This window comes from Manis javanica, chromosome 6 (assembly GCF_040802235.1).
Source record: "Manis javanica isolate MJ-LG chromosome 6, MJ_LKY, whole genome shotgun sequence".
Taxonomy (NCBI): domain Eukaryota; kingdom Metazoa; phylum Chordata; class Mammalia; order Pholidota; family Manidae; genus Manis; species Manis javanica.
The window spans coordinates 4283786-4304366 of NC_133161.1; the positions used below are offsets into that span (position 1 = coordinate 4283786).

Sequence of the window (20581 nt, forward strand, 5' to 3'; positions counted from 1 at the left end):
CTCTGTGTAGATCCTGGGCCTCACCCAAGCTGGATAACCAAGACTCCTACAGGGTAATTGAAAAATGAACCAGAATAAGGTGGCTGCAGAATGTGGGAAGAGTACCCTGGCTCCTGGGCAGCACTGGCCATGAGGAAATGTGAGACTTCGAACTTATTCAAGAATTCTATAAACCTTTTCCAGAAATTACAACAGAGAGATGAGAATGGCCCCATCTCAACACCATCCATGCAACTGCTTTAGTATTTGAGAGCAGCCCTAGAGGCATTTGATCTAATTCGATCTAGTTTTAGAATTTAATATCATTCTACATGACTTAACACACATGGTGAAATTTATTTTAAGATGAGGACTCTTGTTCAGTGAAAAAAATAAGGTCAAATTCAAATCAGTTTGTTCAGATTTCCTAGATTACAAAGATACCAAATTTTAAACTATTGACAAAAATGAGGGAATGAGGCTTAGGATCATTTATCTTTGCTTTTCATGAGACACAGCTAATAACCCCTTAGATTTATACTTCACTTTCAACATTTCAAATCTGTTACCCTATTTGATTATCCAAGGTGGGTACAGAAAAGTGTCCGTATCTCATTTTAACAGATAATGAAACTCAACTCTTGAAATAATCTCATCACAGAATCACTAAATTGGAGCTAGATGATCAGAATGGGGAAGAACCTTGGAAATTATCTATCTTTTTAGAATTGAGGATACAAATTCCAATCCTCTTTCATCTTAAAATAACTTCTCTGGATGTCATGATCTTCTCCATTTATAATAAATGACCTTGTATATCACTAGCTACTAACCAACCTGATGGCACTTGGATTAAGCAAAGTTTGTACCATGAGTTCTCACCATTCCTGTGTTAAAAGATAATTTTAAAGGTTAAAATTATTATTCTTGTGCAAGTATAAAATGAACACATCAAAGATTTTATTTAACCGGTTAACTAATGAAGGAACCAGTAAGATGTTACGACTGATTCAAAAGATAATTCAAAGAACAGGCAATGATGTAAAATTATTTTATATTATATGTAAAATAAGTCTATTCTGGCAATAATAAATTGTATTTCACCAGATGTGAGTAACTTGCATTTGTATGGGCAGGAATCATTTGCATTATCATCAGTTTTCTACAATTTACAGAGTTGTAAAACAGTTCAAAGACAAAGGCTGAGAGAGTGTAGAAGCATACGCTAGACAGGATACAACCAGTAACATTTTGGGTCCATTTCAGTCTTTCACAATTTTTTCCTACACTTGTAAGAATTCATACTTGACTACTAACAAATATTGATGGAATAAATAATAGTAATTCTACACAAACTCTTCCAGAGTATCAAAAAAGGACATGTCTCAACTCATACTGTGAGGCCAGTATTACTCAGTTACCAAAACCAAAGACATTAAAGAAGAAAAGCTATTGATCAATATTCCTCATGAACATGCATGCAAAAATTAGTAACTAATTGAGTATACCAATATATACAGAAAGGATAATATATTCTGACCAAGTGGGGTTTATCCCATGAATAGAATTTTGGTTTAACTATTCACGAATCAGTTGGTGTAATTTACCATATTAACAGACTCATTTAGACATATTAATCATCTCAATAAATACAGAAAAAGCAACTGACATATCAGAAAAGGTGTTTGACAAAGCCCATCATCCATTCTTAATAAAAACTCTCAGCAAACTAGGATTAGTAGGGTCCTTCCTCAACCAGGAAAAAGGGCATCTGTGAAAAACATACAATTAACATTGTCCTTAGTGGTGAGAGACTGAATGCTTTCCCTCTAGGATCAGGGTCGAAGCAAGGGTGCCTACCCGCATAACTTCCATTCATCAGTATGCTGGGTCTTCCAGCCAAGGAATTAAGGCCCAAAGCATAAGTAAATAAAAGAAAGGAAGCAATAAAAGAAAGGAAAAATAAAACTGTCCACAGATGACATGATAATCTATATAGAGAATTTGATGGGATCTACAAAAAGCTAATAGAACTAGAGGATTCAGCAAGATTGCAGACATACAATAACTATGTAAAGATCAGTTGTATTTCTATGTTCAATACATAATTGAAGCTTGAAAAATAACATATTGCATCAAAACATACGGAACAATTAGGGAAGCATCTGATAAAAGATGTCTGAAGTCTGCACTGAGAACTAATAAAACATTGCTAAGAAATTTTAAAAGACCTAAATAAATAGCAAAATATATTTATTCATCAGTTGCAACACTCAGTATTGTTATAAACATAATCCCAGCAGGCTTTTTATGGAAATTGACAAGCTGATTTTAAAACATATGTGGAAATGCAGAGGACCTAAAATAGCTGAAACAATTTCAAAGAAGTTTGAGGAACTGCATTACCTGACTTCAAGACTTAATATAAAGCTACAGATAATATGATATTGATGTAAAAATAGACAAACTGAGCTATAAATCAGAGTAAATTTCCAGAAATAGACCCATATATATATCTTTAGACATCATTGATATAAATTGATTTTCAACAAATATGCAACATTTAGAAAAAGGATAGTCTTTGCAATAAACGGTGCTGGAACAATTGGATACCCACATGCAAAAACAGTAACATAGACCCTTACCTCACACCATAAACAAAATTGAAATGTAAAAGCTAAAGCTGTAAAACTTCAAAAAGAAAATCCAGGAGAAGAATCTATTGACTTTGACTTAAATATTTCTTAGAAAACCAAAATACAACCCATAAGTGAGAATTAAAAATTATAAATTGGATTTCATCAAAAGGAATAATTTCTGCCCTTCAAAAGACATAATAAAAGAATGAAAAGACAAACCACAGTCTGGGAGAAATTATTTGCAAATCATATACCTGAGAAAGGACTTAGATCCAGAAAAAAAAATATTTTTTTAACTCTCAAAACTCAGTAAGAAAGTAAACTACCCAATAAAAACAGGCAAAAGTTTGAACAGATACTGCACCAAAGATATTTGGGTGGTAAATAAACACGTGAAAAGATGTTCCAATCACTGGCCATTAGGGAAATGTGCAATAAAACCATAGTGAGATACCACTGCCCACTGATTAGAGTGGACAACATTTTCAACGACTAGCTACTAAGTGTGGGTGAGGATATGGGAGAAAAAGAGTGCTCATACACTGCTGGTGAGTAGTACAACCATTTTGGTAAATTTTTTTTTTTTTAAAAGAAGTAAAAACACAGTTTTTTTTTGGTTTTCTTGGTTTTTTTGTTTTTTTCTGAAGCATAATGAACAAGTTCTTACATGGTGAATAAGTTCTTACATGGTGAACAGTACAAGGGCAGTCATCACAGAAACTTTCGGTTTTGATCACGCATTATGAACTATAAACAATCAGGTCAAATATGAATATTTGTTTGATTTTTATACTTGATTTATATGTGGATCCCACATTTCTCCCTTTATTATTATTATTATTATTATTTTTAATAAAATGCTGAAGTAGTAGATAGCTGCAAGATAAAGGTAGAAAACATAGTTTAGTGCTGTAAGAGAGCAATTGTAGATGATCAGGTGTGTGCCTGTAGACTATGTGTTAATCCAAGCTAGACAAGGGCATTAAAACATCCACAGATGCAGATTTCTCTCAAAACAGGGGGGGTGAGGTTCTAAGCCTCACCACTGTTGATCCCCAATTTCTCACCTGATGGCCCCCCTGTGACTGTGCCTGTCTTACGTTGTTCCTCACCTGAGAAATCTTACCCGTCTCTGGCTAACCAGTCATCTTCCAGGGCCATACAGGGAGATGTAAAGTTGGTAAGTGAGAGAGAAGCCATATTGTTTGAAAATGTTAGCTTTTTACTTCTTTGCAGATTTATGCCCTGTGGCTTCTATGCCCACCAATTGTCTTGAGGTATCTTTACCACTTGGAGGAATTATGATACTCGGTAAATTCGATATGAGGCACGAATTCTATTTAAGGGTTGTAATTAGAAAGGAAGAAGAAAAGCTATAGAGGTAGCAGACAGAAGAAACATGGGAAGATTGGTTATTTCTTTGACATATCTTCTTGTAGAGTAACTTAAGCATGTATAGGTTTTAAACTACTAATTAAATTGCACACACACATTAACATAATAGGAATACAGTTACATAACCAAAGCAGATCTCTAATTACCAGCCATCTCCAGTGAAGCCAAGAAAACCAGTTAGGCACCCTAGGCATTTGTGAAAATTTGTCTATGATATGATGGATATTGTCCAACTGTACTTGAACAGTCTGAGAGAAATCAGACAAATTAAAACAACCTATTCCTGGGAACTGATCACATCCCATATGTTCTTTTAACAGTAGATAGTCTGTAGTCGTAAGATTTTGGAGCGCTACAACTTGCACTTCTCCTAATTCTTGGTTGAGTTCCAACAGTATAGATCCAGTCAAATTTGTTGTTTTACTGAAAGCACAGGCCAGCTTAGATATCTCCTTCTTCATTCCAATGGCAAGTCCAGGAACCAGTGGGATGGATGCAGCTACAACTGCGGCATTGCCTGGATCTTTGTTGAGGTATTTTGATGATCATCTTCTGGTATGACTCTTCCAGAGAGTGCTGATGTTGGAAGTTCTTCTTCATATCGTACCTTAGTTCATTTTCTGGGTAGCCAAATCAGGCTTTGATCCTCTGTATAAACACAAACAGACCCTTTGCCCACACTTTGATATACCCTTTCTACCATTGTGTAGAACTTATTGGAGGTCAACACACAGGAACTGCTTTTTTTTTTTCTTTTAAGAGAAAGGAATATTATCAGAAAAGTGTACCTCCATAGCCGATCATCTGACACCCTTTAAGTGATCAAAATAAGGATATTTAAAGCATGCATTAATTGTTGATGTACAGTTAGTTTTATCCTATCAAGGAGTAATCCCCCTTTTCTTTCTTTCTTTTTTTTTTTTATCTTTAATCTACACTTACATGAAGAATATTATGTTTACTAGGCTCTCCCCTATACCAGGTCTCCCCTATAAACCACTTTACAGTCACTGTCCATCAGCATAGCAAAATGTTGTAGAATCACTACTTGTCCTCTCTGTGTTGTACAGCCCTCCCCTGTCTCCCTCCCCCGCTATGCATGCTAATCTTAATACCCCCTTTCTTCTCCACCCCCTTATCCCTCCCTACTCACCCATCCTCCCCAGTCCCTTTCCCTTTGGTACCTGTTAGTCCATTTTTGGGTTCTGTAATTCCGCTGCTGTTTTGTTCCTTCGGTTTTTCCTTTGTTCTTATACTCCACAGATGAGTGAGATCATTTGGTATTTCTCTTTCTCTGCTTGGCTTATTTCACTGAGTATAATACCCTCCAGCTCCATCCATGTTGCAGCAAATGGTAGGATTTGCCCTCTTCTTATGGCTGAGTAGTGTTCCATTGTGTATATGTACCACCTCTTCTTTATCCATTCATCTTCTGATGGACATTTAGGTTGCTTCCAATTCTTGGCTATTCTAAATAGTGCTGCGATAAACATAGGGGTGCATCTGTCTTTCTCAAACTTGATTGCTGCGTTCTTAGGGTAAATTCCTAGGAGTGGAATTCCTGGGTCAAATGGTAGGTCTGTTTTGAGCATTTTGATGAACCTCCATACTGCTTTCCACAATGGTTGAACTAATTTACATTCCCATCAGCAGTGTAGGAGGGTTCCCCTTTCTCCACAGCCTCGCCAACATTTGTTGTTGTTTGTCTTTTGGATGGCAGCCATCCTTACTGGTGTGAGGTGATATCTCATTGTAGTTTTAATTTGTATTTCTCTGATAATTAGCGATGTGGAGCATCTTTTCATGTGTCTGTTGGCCATCTGTATTTCTTTTTTGGAGAACTGTCTGTTCAGTTCCTGTGCCCATTTTTTAATTGGATTATTTGTTTTTTGTTTGTTGAGGCGTGTGAGCTCTTTATATATTTTAGACGTCAAGCCTTTATCGGATCTGTCATTTACAAATATATTCCCCCATCCTGTAGGGTTCCTTTTTGTTCTATTGATGGTGTCTTTCGCTGTACAGAAGCTTTTCAGGTTAATATAGTCCCACTTGTTCATTTTTGCTGTTGTTTTCCTTGCCCAGGGAGATATGTTCAAGAAGAGGTCACTCATGTTTATGTCTAAGAGGTTTTTGCCTATGTTTTTTCCAAGAGTTTAATAGTTTCATGACTTAGATTCAGGTCTTTGATCCATTTTGAATTTGCTTTTGTGTATGGGGTTAGACAATGGTCCAGTTTCTTTCTCCTACATGTAGCTGTCCAGTTTTGCCAGCACCATCTGTTGAAGAGACTGTCATTTTGCCATTGTATGTCCATGGCTCCTTTATCAAATATTAATTGACCATATATGTTTGGTTTAATGTCTGGGGTCTCTAATCTGTTCCACTGGTCTGTGGCTCTGTTCTTGTGCCAGTACCAAATTGTCTTGATTACTATGGCTTTGTAGTAGAGCTTGAAGTTGGGGAGTGGGATCCCCCCTACTTTATTCTTCTTTTTCAGGATTGCTTTGGCTATTCGGGGTCTTTGGTGTTTCCATATGAATTTTTGAATTATTTGTTCCAGTTCATTGAAGAATGTTGCTGGTAATTTGATAGGGATTGCGTCAAATCTGTATATTGCTTTGAGCAGGATGGCCATTTTGATATTAATTCTTCCTAGTCAGGAGCATGGGATGAGTTTCCATTTGTTAGTGTCCCCTTTAATTTCTCTTAAGAGTGACTTGTGGTTGTCAGGGTATAGATCTTTCACTTCTTTGGTTAGGTTTATTCCTAGGTATTTTATTCTTTTTGGTGTAATTGTGAATGGAATTGTTTTCCTGATTTCTCTTTCTGTTGGTTCATTGTTAGTGTATAGGAAAGCTACAGATTTCTGTGTGTTAATTTTGTATCCTGCAACTTTGCTGTATTGCGATATCAGTTCTAGTAGTTTTGGAGTGGAGTCTTTAGGGTTTTTTATGTACAATATCATATCATCTGAAAATAGTGACAGTTTAACTTCTTCTTTACCAATCTGGATTCCTTGTATTTCTTTGTTTTGTCTGAGTGCCATGGCTAGGACCTCCAGTACTATGTTAAATAACAGTGGGGAGAGTGGGCATCCCTGTCTGGTTCCCGATCTCAGAGGAAATGCTTTCAGCTTCTCGCTGTTCAGTATAATGTTGGCTGTGGGTTTATCATATATGGCCTTTATTATTTTGAGGTACTTGCCCTCTATTCACATTTTGCTGAGAGTTTTTATCATGAATGGATGTTGAATTTTGTCAAATGCTTTTTCAGCATCTATGGAGATGATCATGTGGTTTTTGTCTTTCTTTTTTGTTGATGTGGTGGATGATGTTGATGGATTTTCGAATGTTGTACCATCCCTGCATCCCTGGGATGAATCCCACTTGGTCATGGTGTACGATCCTTTTGATATGCTGTGGAATTCTGTTTGCTAAAATTTTATTGAGTATTTTTGCATCTGCATTCATCAGGGATATTGGTCTGTAATTTTCTTTTTTGGTGAGGTCTTTGCCTGGTTTTGGTATTAGGGTGATATTGGCTTCATAGAGTGAGTTTGGGAGTATTCCCTCCTCTTCTATTTTTTGGAAAACTTTAAGGAGAATGGGTATTATGTCTTCTCTGTGTGTCTGATAAAATTCTGAGGTAAATCTGTCCAGCCCCGGGGTTTTGTTCTTGGGTAGTTCTTTGATTACCGTTTCAATTTCTTTGCTAGTAATTGGTTTGTTTAACTTTTGTGTTTCTTCCTTGGTCAGTCTTTGGAGGTTGTATTTTTCTAGGAAGTTGTCCATTCTAGGTTTTCCAGCTTGTTGGCATATAGGTTTTCATAGTAGTCTTTAATAATTCTTTGTATTTCTGTGGAGTCTGTCGTGATTTTTCCGTTCTCATTTCTGATTCTGTTGATTTGTGTTGATTCTCTTTTTCTCTTAATAAGTTTGGCTAGAGGCTTATCTATTTTGTTTATTTTCTCAAAGAACCATCTCTTGGTTTCGTTGATTTTTGCTATTGTTTTATTCTTCTCAATTTTGTTTATTTCTTCTCTGATCTTTATTATGTCCCTCCTTCTGCTGACTTTAGGCCTCATTTGTTCTTCTTTTTCCAGTTTTGATAATTGTGATGTTAGACTATTCATTTGGGATTGTTCTTCCTTCTTCAAGTGTGCCTGGATCGCTATATACTTTCCTCTTAAGACTGTTTTTGCTGCGTCCCACAGAAGTTGGGGCTTTGTGTTGTTGTCATTTGTTTCTATATATTCCTTGATCTCTATTTTGATTTTTTTGTTGCTCCATTGATTATTTAGAAGCATGTTGTTAAGCCTCCATGTGTTTGTGAGCCTTTTTGTTTTCTTTGTAGACTTTATTTCTAGTTTTATACCTTTATGGTCTGAAAAATTGGTTGGTAGAATTTCAATATTTTGGAATTTACTGAGGCTCTTTTTGTGGGCTAGTATGTGGTCTATTCTGGAGAATGTTCCATGTGCACTTGAGGAGAATGTATATCCTGTTGCTTTTGGATGTAGAGTTCTATAGATGTCTATTAGGTCCATCTGTTGTAGTGTGTTTTTCAGTACCTGTGTGTCCTTACTTATTTTCTGCCCAGTGGATCTATCCTTTGGGGTGAGTGTTGTGTTGAAGTCTCCTAAAATGAATGCATTGCAGTCTATTTCCCCCTTTAGTTCTGTTAGTATATGTTTCACATATGCTGGTGCTCCTGTGTTGGGTGCATATATATTTAGAATGGTTATATTCTCTTGTTGGACTGAGCCCTTTATCATAATGTAGTGTCCTTCTTTATCACTTGTTACTTTCTTTGTTTTGAAGTCTATTTTGTCTGATATTAGTACTGTAACCCCTGCTTTCTTCTCACTGTTGTTTGCCTGAAATATGTTTTTCCATCCCTTGACTTTTAGTCTGCACTTGTCTTTGGGTTTGAGGTGAGTTTCTTGTAAGCAGCATATAGATGGGTCTTGCTTTTTTATCCATTCTATTACTCTCTGTCTTTTGATTGGTGCATTTAGTCCATTTACATTTAGGGTGATTATTGAGAGATATGTACTTATTGCCATTGCAGGCTTTAAATTCGTGGTTACCAAAGGTTCAAGGTTAGCCTCTTTAGTATCTTACTGCCTAACTTAGCTCGCTTATTGAGCTGTTATATACACTGTCTGGAGATTCTTTTCTTCTCTCCCTTCTTATTCCTCCTCCTCCATTCTTCATATGTTGGGTGTTTTGTTCTGTGCTCTTTTTAGGAGTGCTCACATCTAGAGCAGTCCCTTTAGGATGGCTGTAGAGGTGGTTTGTGGGAAGCAAATTCCCTCAGCTTTTGCTTTTCTGGGAATTGTTTAATCCCACCATCATATTTAAATGATAGTCGTGCTGGATACAGTCTCCTTGGTTCAAGGCCCTTCTGTTTCTTTGTATTAAATATATCATGCCATTCTCTTCTGGCCTGTAGGGTTTCTGTCAAGAAGTCTGATGATAACCAGATGGGTTTTCCTTTGTAGGTGACCTTTTTCTCTCTAGCTGCCTTTAAAACTCTTTCCTTGTCCTTAATCCTTGCCATTTTAATTATTATGTGTCTTGGTGTTGTCCTCCTTGGGTCCTTTCTTTTTGGGGTTCTGTGTATTTCCGTGGTCTGTTCAATTATTTCCTTCCCCAGTTTGGGGAAGTTTTCAGCAATTATTTCTTCAAAGACACTTTCTATCCCTTTTTCTCTCTCTTCTTCTTCTGGTACCCCTATGATACGGATATTGTTCCTTTTGGATTGGTCACATAGTTCTCTTAATATTGTTTTGTTCCTGGAGATCCTTTTATCTCTCTCTATGTCAGATTCTTTATGTTCCTGTTCTCTGGTTTCTATTCCTTCAATGGCCTCTTGCATCTTATCCATTCTGCTTATAAATCCTTCCAGTGTTTGTTTCACTTCTGTGATCTCCTTCCTGACATCTGTGATTTCCCTCCAGACTTCATCCCATTGCTCTTGCATTTTTCTCTGCATCTCCGTCAGCATAGTCATGATTTTTATTTTGAATTCTTTTTCAGGAGGAGTGGTTAGGTCTGTCTCCTTCTCAGGTGTTGTCTCTGTGATCTTTGTCTGCCTGTAGTTTTGCCTTTTCATGGTGATAGAGATAGTTTGCAGAACTGGTACAAGTGACCGCTGGGAGAGCTTTCCTTCTTGTTGGTTTGTGGCCTTCCTCTCCTGGGAGAATAGCGACCTCTAGTGGCTTGTGCTGGACAGCTGTGCGCAGACAGGGCTTCTGCTACCTACCAGGCTGCTATGGAGTTTATCTCCACTGTTGCTGTGGGCGTGGCCTGGCTGGGGCTGTTCCTCCAAAATGGTGGAGCCCCATTGGAGGGGGAGCGGCCAGGAGGCTATTTATCTCTGTAAGGGGCCTCTGTGCTCCCTGCTGCCTAGGGGGTTAGAGTGCCCAGAGATCCCCAGATTCCCTGCCTCTGGACTAACTGTCCTGCCCTGCCCCTTTAAGACTTCCAGAAAGCACTCTCCAAACCAAAACAACTGCAACAACAACAACAAGAACAAAAAATTAAGCAATAATTTAAAAAAAGAAAAACGCATGTTTTTCTTTGTCCTCAGGTGCCGATCTCAGGCACCCACTCACTGGTCTTGCTGCCCTGTTTCCCTAGTATTGGGGTCCCTGTCCCTTTAAGATTTCCAAAAAGCACTTGCTACAAAAAAAAAGAGGGGGAAAAAAAAAGGGCCGCTCCCATTTCTTTGTTCTCCGGCGTCAGCCTCAGGCACCCGCTCACTGGTCCTGCTGCCCTGTTTCTCTAGTATCCAGGACCCCCGCATGCACTGTGTCTGTGCTCTGGTCCGGATGGCTGGGGCTGGGTGTTCAGCAGTCCTGGGCTCCTTCTCCCTCCCGCTCAAATCTCTCTCTTCCTGCTGGGAGCTGGGGGCAGGGGTGCTCAGGACCCGCCAGGCCGGGGCTTGTATCTTACCCCCTTCACAAGGCACTGGGTTCTCACAGGTGTGGATGTGGTCTGGATATTGTCCTGTGTCCTCTGGTCTCTATTTTAGGAAGAGTTTTCTTCGTTATATTTTCATAGATATATGTGGGTTTGGGAGGAAATTGCTGCTGCTCTACTCATGCCGCCATCTTGGCTCCGCCTCCAAATTTTTTTAAGTTAAACATACATTGACTATGGGTGTCAGCCATTCCACTTCTACTCACTGACCCAAGAGAAATTAAATCACATGCCCCTATAAAGACATGTACACGATATACATAGCCACTGTCTTCAAAATTGCCAAAATTTAGAAATAACCCAAATACCCTTCAGAAGTTGAGGGATAAACTAGTATACTCATACAATAAAATCCAGGCAACAGCATGAATGAATCTCAAAATAACTATGTTAAGTAAAAAGAAGCCAGATGTAACAGAACCCAAACTGTATGATTACATTTATATAAATTTCTATAAAGTACAAATGATCTATAGGAACAGCTCAGTGGTTACCTTGGGATATGACTGGGAGCATTGTATGAGGTAAGGGATGGAGAGAAGCAGGAGGGAAGGATTATAAAAGGTTATGAGAAAACTTGGGGGTAGTGAATATATTCATTTTCTTGATTGTATTGACAACTTCATGACTGTATACATGTCATTTGTGAAACTGTACCCTTTAAGTATGTGCAGTTTATTGTATGTCAGTTATACCTCACTAAAGCTATTTTATTTTATTTTATTTTTTTATTTTGCTATCATTAATGTACAATTACATGAACAACATTATGTTTACAGACTCCCCCTATTATCAAGTCCCCCCCCACATACCCCATTACAGTCACTGTCCATCAGCGTACTAAGATGCTATAGAGTCACTACTTGTCTTCTCTGTGCTATACTGCCTTCCCTGTGTCCCTCCCACTACATATCCCCCTTCCCACCCATCCTCCCCAGTCCCTTTCCCTTTGGTAGCTGTTAGTCCATTCTTGGGTTCTGTGAGTCTGCTGCTGTTTTGTTCCTTCAGTACTGAAGCTATTTTAAAATAAAAACTATCATTGGAGTGCTTGGTACTTTTTCATGCAATTTAGGTTACCATTCCAGCCCATGGCAGTTTGGCAAGCTTGCTTTAGAAATTGAACTTGAATATACCTGCATGGCCCCACCCCCCAAATCCCAAAGCTGCCGTGCCTCACCAAAGCATGGCGTGTGCTTGGTCACCATCTGGCACTGCGTGCACTTGGGCTTCTGTCAGGGATGGCCCGAGCACAAATTTGGCTCGCATTTGGGTGTCCTGGCCATACTTGGTGGCTCTTGTTGCGGGGGCAGTGACTCTCCTGAGCACTCATCCAAGAAGAATAATCTTCCCTTTGATAGAAGATTATTTTCCGCCAAGAATATAACTCAATTCAGGGAGTTCTCCCAGGCAGCCACCACCGTTGTCCAAAGGAGGTTGTTGAAGAGAAGTGCCTGGTGGGGAATCAGGATGAGGCCCAGGTCCCAAGCACTCCTCACGCCTTTGAACGTCAGCTGGCGGCTAATGGCACCAGCTGGCGAGGCAGAAGAAGGAGCTCCGCTGGACTTTATTTTTTTTTGACTTGAGCCTCTTTGATGTAAAATCAGCCCATGATATTTGCACTGTCCCAAAGATGAGAGGGTGGTACTAGCCCCACTTCCCTTCCACATTTACCTGTCAGAGCTAATTGCTATGTTTAAATTTTGTCCCCTTTTGTGTACATTTTAACTATGTTTCCTTCTAATGAAAAGGTTGGGAAATGATCCGATAGCCACACAAACTACTTCCCAAGTTACATTTCTTCTTCCCTGACCCCGTCCCTGATCCATGCAGAGTTTGAGAATTCAGACAGAAAGCAGACTTATCACCCTTCCATTTGTCTATGATAGTCATGAACAGAAAAAACACAAAACCTATAAGCAAGCAGCTACTTTGAAGTTTTAAAGTCAGTGTGGATGAATTTCAATATCCAAATGGAACGGAGGTAGAGATGAAGGTATTGTTACTCGAGACAGCGAAAATGAGTTTGCTGAGAAAAGCAAGATGAGACCGTCCAAGGAAAGATCCCCTCCGAACCGGCGCCTGGCCAAGTCCTTCAGCCCAGGAGGCTTCTCCTCAGCAGCATCAACGTCAGGCGCGCCTCCGCTCGTATTTCCACCCCGGAGCGGAGGGCTTAGGGGTCCCGCCAGCACCTCCCATGGCATCAGGCTTCACATCCCAGAGATGGCCAGGGTCGCCCGCACAAACGTGCAGATCCCCAAGGTGACAACCGGACTGCCAGCACAGAGGGCGAATCACAGCACCAGTAATAGTAAGAGCGCACATTTACTGAGCACTTACTGCCAGCTGGATGTTGCACTGAATGCTCCAGTACATTCCTTACCTGTTCCTAATAGTGTGGGCAGTGGGCATCGATGGAGGGGACACCTCCACCTCTGTTTCTAAGTGAAGAACAAGAGACTCAAGAAGGATCGAGATGGTTTTTCTAACTCCTATCCCACTGAAGTGAACACCGGGCCTGGGCACACACTAACACGGCCTGCTTTTCAGAGAGTTGCAGGCACTGGACGGCCAGCAGCGCCTCCTCGGCCCGACACGGTGAAGCCCAGGAGATGTGGAGGGGGTGCTGGGCTGGTTTGGCTTCTTGGCCCACGTTATGCTCTGTAATCTCAGTTCCTCTGCTCATCTTCTCCATACCAGGGTGTAGATTTGGCCTCTTCTCCAAACCAAAAGCCTTTATGACCACAGACCCATAATCACACATCCCAGGTTAATTCAGTCAGCCAACACGTACGGGGGGCTCAGTTTAGTTCAGACCCCAGGCAGGTACCCGACTGACGAATACAGTAATGACTGCCCCGGGCTTGAGGCCGGGGGAGAAGACCTGAAGGTCAGGGAGGAGCTGTGAGACCGTGGGGTGGCACATGAGGCCGGAGGCCCAAGCTAGCCGAAGGTCGAGGCATCCTGGAGGACAGGGGTCCCGCAGCTGGGCCTTCTTGTGGGCCGTGGAGGTTTCCTCCATCTGTGCCTGCGGCGCACGCTTGGGGGCAGGGACTGAGCAAAGCGCTAGAGAGCTGGGCCAGCGGGGTTCGGGGGCCGAGGATGGCCTGCGGTTCCCGGGGAGTCTGGAGCCGGGGCAGCCGGCCCGAGGCTGGGGGAGGTCTACTCCCGGGGGACTTTCTGCCTCTGAAGAAGCTCTTTTTTTTTTTTTTTTTAAGGGCAGAGGAAACCTTAAGAATTTTAAGCAAGGAAGAGCCTTAGGAAGATTTTCATTTTAAAATGATCATTCTGCTGGCTGTGTAGAAAATTAATGTGAGAAAGGAACAGGCTGCTGTGTGGTTGATTTTGGATAGAAATACAGTGGGTCTGAAAGTGGGCAGGGGTTGGTGTCAGGGAGCTGGGACAGCACCTCAAGGACTGTATACGTTTGTGGGTGTCTGGGGGCAAGAGAGGCAGGGCCCAGCCGCCACCCCAGTCCCGAGGCTGCACGGGCAGCCGGAGGGTGCATGCCTGCCCACCTCCCGCCTGCTTCCCTGAAGGCCGTGCGGCTTCCCACCCACAATACAAGGAAGCACGTGGTAAACACTCAGAAATTCTTTTGAATAGCTCAGTGAATGGAATAATTAATTGATTAATCACTCTGCTGAGTAAATTGCAGCTGAACGTAAGTCTTTTTTTCCTTTTTGCCAGAGTGGGAGTGGTGCTGGGAGAGGCTGGGAGTCTGTTTCAGGTTATTGTGACTGAAATTAAACATTTATGGGGTTCTCTGTGGTCGCAGAAAGGGGCTTATCCTGGGCCTGCAAGCAGGCGGGGCAGGGATTTGCTTTCTCTATTGTCTGGAATCAGATAGACTTGCCCAGGGCGGTGTGGTGCTCAGCTGTCAATCCCCTGGAGCTGGGAGCCTGGATTTGAACCCCGCAGGGCAGATCCCAGGGTGGCCCTTGGGGGTGAGGGCGGTGCTTGGGTGTCTCCAGCTGAAGTTCTGTTTTGCCTCAGTAAGTTGTGTAATCACTGAACGTTAGATCCTCTGATAGTCTGACCCTTTGTCTCTGTTCCCTGCAGCGGAGGGAAATGCAGCCCAGAGGTGGACCTGCCCCAGGTCACAGAGCTGGTTTGTAAGGGTGCAGCCTTTTCACAGGCCTGAGACCTGCTTTCCAGTCCAGAGCAAGCTGCTCAGAGCAAGTAGCCCAGAGAGGACCCCAGTGCCCTGCATTCTGTGAATCATCACAACCCTCCCATTTGCAGGGAGGGGCACAGCCAAGCCTGAGTGACTGGGCACAGCTGCGTCTGGGGTGGAGGGCCTCAGCGTCCCACATCATCCTGATTCGACCATTGTACTGTGGCTCTGTTCTTGCGCTGTATAAATTAGAGGCGACTGGAGGGTCTCCAAGGGAAGAGTGCTGGACGGAAAAAGTGAAACCACCCAGATCCAGAGAGAACTGGGGTCAGCGTCTTGGTGTTTTCCTGTGGCTATTTGCTGTCAGATCAGGCAAGACCTCTGGGATATCCTGGGCTAACCTCATCTCATAGGTGAGGGAACTGAGGCCTCAGTCAGTGGCACGGCTGTGGGCCTTTCTGCCCACAGTGGCGGGCAAGGACCAGCGTGAGAAGGAAACCAAGCACGTGGCCTGCGCCCTGAGGCAGGCATGCTCTGGACAGCGAGGACCAGACCAGCGCCTTCCCAGGCCCTGGCGGGTGGGGGTGTGGCAGGGGTGAGAGTGACAGTCAGGGAAAACATGTCCCGTTCGCTTCCCTGGACTTTAAACTCAGGCAAATCTTAAAAATGTAAAAGATAATGCCTCCTCCTTCCACACGCACCTCCCAAGAAGACACCCCGAAATATGCTCTAGCAGGTATTGGCAACATAATTTCTCTGTAGCTTCATAAAAATGACTTAGTAAACCCAAAGGCTAATTAATAGATGATTGAGGAGAGAGTTTAGTAACAGAGAAATTCGAGCCACTACATAGCAAATGCAAATCAACTTCCGCATCCCTTTTGTTCAACAGGAAGAGGACTTAAGGCAAATTTATTCAGATTGTGAGGTTTTCCTGATACACCTTATATTCAAAACAACATGGAAAAATTGGATATAGAATGAGACAAGAAAAATTTTAGTGTATATATCTGAGGGAAAAAAATTGTTTGTGTTTTATTATTTTACAAGCCCTTCATTAAAATTTCCCTGGAAGAGATATTGAAGTTTTTAGCAGCAACAGATGGTAAGAAGAATTTAATTGTACATAGCTACCATTAATTAGTAATATAAGATGTGGGAAATATTGATATTGTCATTATTTAAATGCTTCCTTTGGTGCAAAATTTTAATGAAGGTAGAAAATAGTCACAAGGTTTTATGTAGGTTCATTCAAAGTTTACATCCGTCCTCTCCTTGTTTTTGCCCAGAAGTCTGCTGATCCTCAGCTGTAGGGTGTGAAAGCCACCGGAGGGACCCTCTGAGGAAAATCATGACAATTGACAGAAAAATCTCCAGGACTGGGGGAGTTTGAACATGACCCTCCTGTGGGCAGCTGCGAGTATCTTGAGTGGGCAGGGAAGGGACTAAAGCAGTATTTTAGGAAAAATGAGTCGGCCTCGATGTGTAGAGTGAATTAAGTGGGGAGGAGCGGAAATCAGAAGCAGGGAGGTGATCTGGAGGCCGCCTGCGGTTGGTGAGGCTTTTTTCCTGTTAAGAGGCAGTGTGTCCCCGTGATGGGGACAGGCTCTGAGACCAAATAAAGCCGCCTGCAAACCCGGGCCGCGGCCCTTGTTCGTCACGTGACCTCTAATGACTTGCTTAACGGGGTGCTTGGTTTCCTCACTCATACTATGGACAGTAAAACGGAAAACCTGTCCCACAGGCTTCCTGCGAGGACGGAACCCGTGTTCAGAGCCTGAGCATCGAGCTTGGAACCTGGGACGTGCCCAAGGAAGCTGGGGCTGCTTACTCCTGTTGTGCCCTTTGTGACAGTAAGTAAAGCCTTAGAAAGGCCCTTGATATTGCTGAAAATAGTAACAGAAAAGTTCCCTGAATACGCTCACCTACAGTTTGTTTCGCATCAGCTCCGTAGCAGAGAGAAGTGCCCGTCTGTACAGGTCTCACCGTGCGTGCCGCCCCCGCAGCTGCCTCAGGCCAAGCGCGCGCCCGGGACCCCTGCTCTGTAAGACCGGCAGCAGGCAGAGCAGCCCTCTGCTGGCTGCAAGCCGGGGGTCCCGGACGTGCAGTTCCCGAAGGCGGGGTGCGCCAGGGCCGCAGCTCCCCCCGGAGCTCCGGGAGAAAGCCACACGCTCGTGCGGGCCCAGGAGTCTCAGGGGAGTCAGGTTTTCACACTGCGGGGAGGATAGAATCATCGGCGTCCCGTCCGTCCCCAGAGACGGGGTGCGGCTCTTTGGGGGACTGATGTGCTCCGTCCCTCAAGCAGCGACGGTGGCTACAGGCCCTGCCTCGGCTATGGCTGCAAATCGCCGCTGTGGGATGCAATCAAGCATTCCTTCCTTCCACAACCTTTTTTTTAGTAAAAATACAGTCTTTGCTCTTTCCCAAGGCTCAGTCTGCAAAGGCAAGAGGGACAGCTGCCGCGGGAGGGGATGCGACAAGGTGCCCCGGGCAAGTCTGTGCCGACACAGATGGAGGCCCCGTGGGCGCCCCGCACCCTTTGTCAGCTCTGTAGTTAGACTCGCTGGGCCTCGGCCTCCTCGTGTGTGAAAACAGTAACGAAATACCCGCCCGGCCCAGGTGCAGGGAGTTCTGAAACGTCTCAAACATGGCGAGCCCTTCAGAAATGGTGACTATCATGTGTCATCTGCACCGATTATGTAACAACAGAGGGATGCTGAGGCTCAGGAGAGGACGGAGGGCTTGCAGGGGTCAGAAAGGCCCAGCACAGACGGTGACCTCTGAACTGACTCGGACAAGATTGTCCACCTCAGGTTCATGGGACCCTGTGGAGTGCTGGGTTCAGGCCTCAGGGAGCATATGAAGCCTGCACATGTGTGCTCCAAACTTCACGTTGTGTGCGTGTCTAGTGTCGGAGGTCAGAGGGCCCACAGTTTTCAGCGTATTCGGAAAAAAATTAGTGACCATCTCAATAGCTTAAGAACCACCTATGCTTGTCTAGAAGTATATATGACTAGAACTTTGCCAGGTAGGCAGTGTCTGAAAAGGCATTTTTTTTTTATTAAGGTATGATTGATATACACTCTTATGAAGGTTTCACATGAAAAAACAATGCGGTTACTACATTTACCCATGTTATCAAGTCCCCACCCATACCCAATACAGTCACTGCCCATCAGTGCAGCAAGATGCCACAGATCCACTATGTGCCTTCTCTGTGCTACACTGTTCTCCCTGTGACCCCCCCACACCATGTGTCCTAAACATAATACCCCTCAATCCCCGTCTCCCTCCCTCCCCACCCATCCTCCCACTCCCCTCCCTTTTGGTAACTACTAGCAGGGGTCTTGGGTCATCACAGTGAGAGAGAAGCCCTTCCAGAAGGGAGAGAGTGGTTGACGGGTCAGAGCTGGGACATCAGATGAAAGTGGGCCTGGCTGCTAGGTGTTTGCTGGTGATCGTTAGCAGGAATGGCATCAGGAAAAGCCGGCGAAGGTGGGTGAAAGACTGCCACGAAGACAGGGAGGGACTCCTCTTCTCCGAGGCGTGGCCGGCAGGCGGGGACAGAGCCCACGGGAAAGGGACACAGTCCCGAAGTGGCTGCTGGTGTCTGGTTTGGGAGAAGCGTGGGCAAGTGCCTAAAATGAGGTGAAGGAAGAGTAGGTCAGGAAGATGCACCTTCGGAGGAGGGAGACGAGGGAGCTGCAGGCTCTGCCTCTGAGCCTGGGAATGTGGGGTTAAAAAGTGCACGATTTGTGGGGCAACGGTGGAGAGAGATCCATCCATTTTCTCTATAGAAGCTGCAAGGTGACTGCGGGGGAGAGGGAAGAGGCAGGACAAAAGGCTTCACGGGCGAATGTACTGAGCATGTCCTCAGCGCGCACAGGAGAGCTGCTATTAACCGAGAATTTGGTGGAGAGTAAAAAATAAACCCGCGGGGCACTCAGCAGCCTGAACTCAACGCTCAACTCACGTTGGTGTCCCAGAGCAGATCCTTCTCCCCTCTCCAGGACAGACTAGCCCAGGCAAGCCGCGCCTTACGTCCTGCCCGGTCCCTGCCGTGGTCACCCCCCGCACACCAGGCAGGTTATTTTTCTAAAATTTAAGTCAGGACATATCACCACCCCCCACCCCACCTGACCCCCACCCCACCTGATGACCTCTAAAAAACTATCAAATGGCTTCTAGTTTACTTAGAACAAAACCCAAAATCCATCCATAGAATAAAATTCCCAGTCCTCAGGGCATAAATCTGCAATGAAGTAAAAAGCTACCCTTTTCAAACAATATGGCTTCTCTCTCACTTACCAACTTTACATTACCCTGTATGGCCCCAGAAGATGACTGGTTAGCCAGAGACGGGTAAGATTCCTCAAGGGAGGAACAACCTAAGACAGGCACAGTCGCAGGGGGGCCATCAGGTGAGAAATTGGGGATCAACAGAGGGGAGGCTTAGAACCTCACCCCCCCTGTTTTGAGAGAAATCTTCTGCATCCGTGGATGTTTTGTGGCCCTTGTCTAGCTTGGATTAATACTTAGTCTACAGGCACAGACCTGATCATCTACACTTGCCCTTTTACAGCACTAAACTATGCTTTCTATCTTTATCTTGCATCTACCTACCACTTCAGCATTTTATTTAAAAAAAAAATAAGGGAGAAATGTGGGATTCACATATAAATCAAGTATAAAAATCAAATGAATAATCATATCTGACCTGATTGTTTATAGTTCATGATGCGTGATCAAAACCGAAAGTTTCTGTGATGACTGCCCTTGTACTGTTCACCATGTAAGAACTTGTTCGTTATACTTCAGAAGATTGGAGACTGTTGAGAACTAGGCTTGGGGTTGATTAATGACTTTGCATCGAGTCCCCTATACAGAATTTTATTGTTGTTAACAACCATTTGATCAAAAAATATGAGAGATGCCCTCTCAAAAAAAAAAAAAATTCCCAGTCCTGTGAGCTGGGCCCTCACCCAACTCTCCCAAGTCCAGCCCCTCCTTTACGACTCCTGCCCTTGGCCTTCTTTCCATCCCTCAGACCCACCAAGCTTTCCTGCCTCGGGATATGGGTGACTGCTGTTCCTCCCGCTTAGAATGCCTTCCCCTGGGTCCCCAAAGGGGCTGCTTCCTTCTCAGCAGGCAAATCTTCGACCTAGTGGTTACAAATACTAAAATTATTCCATGTCTGTATTTGTTTATGACATGACTTATTGTGCATCTCCTCTCAGTGAAGTGTAAGTTCCTCGCAGACAGGAAGTCTGTGTACTTTGTTTATGGCTTGACATTCGGCACATGATGGGCGATGAGCGTTTGCTGGCTGGTGGCTGTGCAGGAATTGGAAGGGCCTATGGTTTGGTTGCAGCAGGAATGTGGTTTGAAAGTAGAACATGGAACCGTGTCACATTCTCACAAGACTATATTCAGGTATCATTTGTGTGCTTAAAAATCAGTCAATGAAT

At 43.5% G+C, this 20581-nt stretch overlaps 1 protein-coding gene across 4 annotated transcripts in view; it reads left to right on the forward strand.

Moving 5' to 3' along the window:
* XRCC2 (X-ray repair cross complementing 2) overlaps positions 1-20581 on the forward strand; it is a 184371-nt gene that overhangs the window by 81464 nt on the left and 82326 nt on the right. For all 4 annotated transcript variants that reach the window (XM_073238182.1, XM_073238183.1, XM_073238179.1 and 1 more), the window contains exon 3: positions 16858-16966. In XM_073238182.1, coding sequence (XP_073094283.1) covers positions 16858-16966 — 109 coding nt within the window. The remainder of the gene's footprint in view (positions 1-16857; positions 16967-20581) is intronic.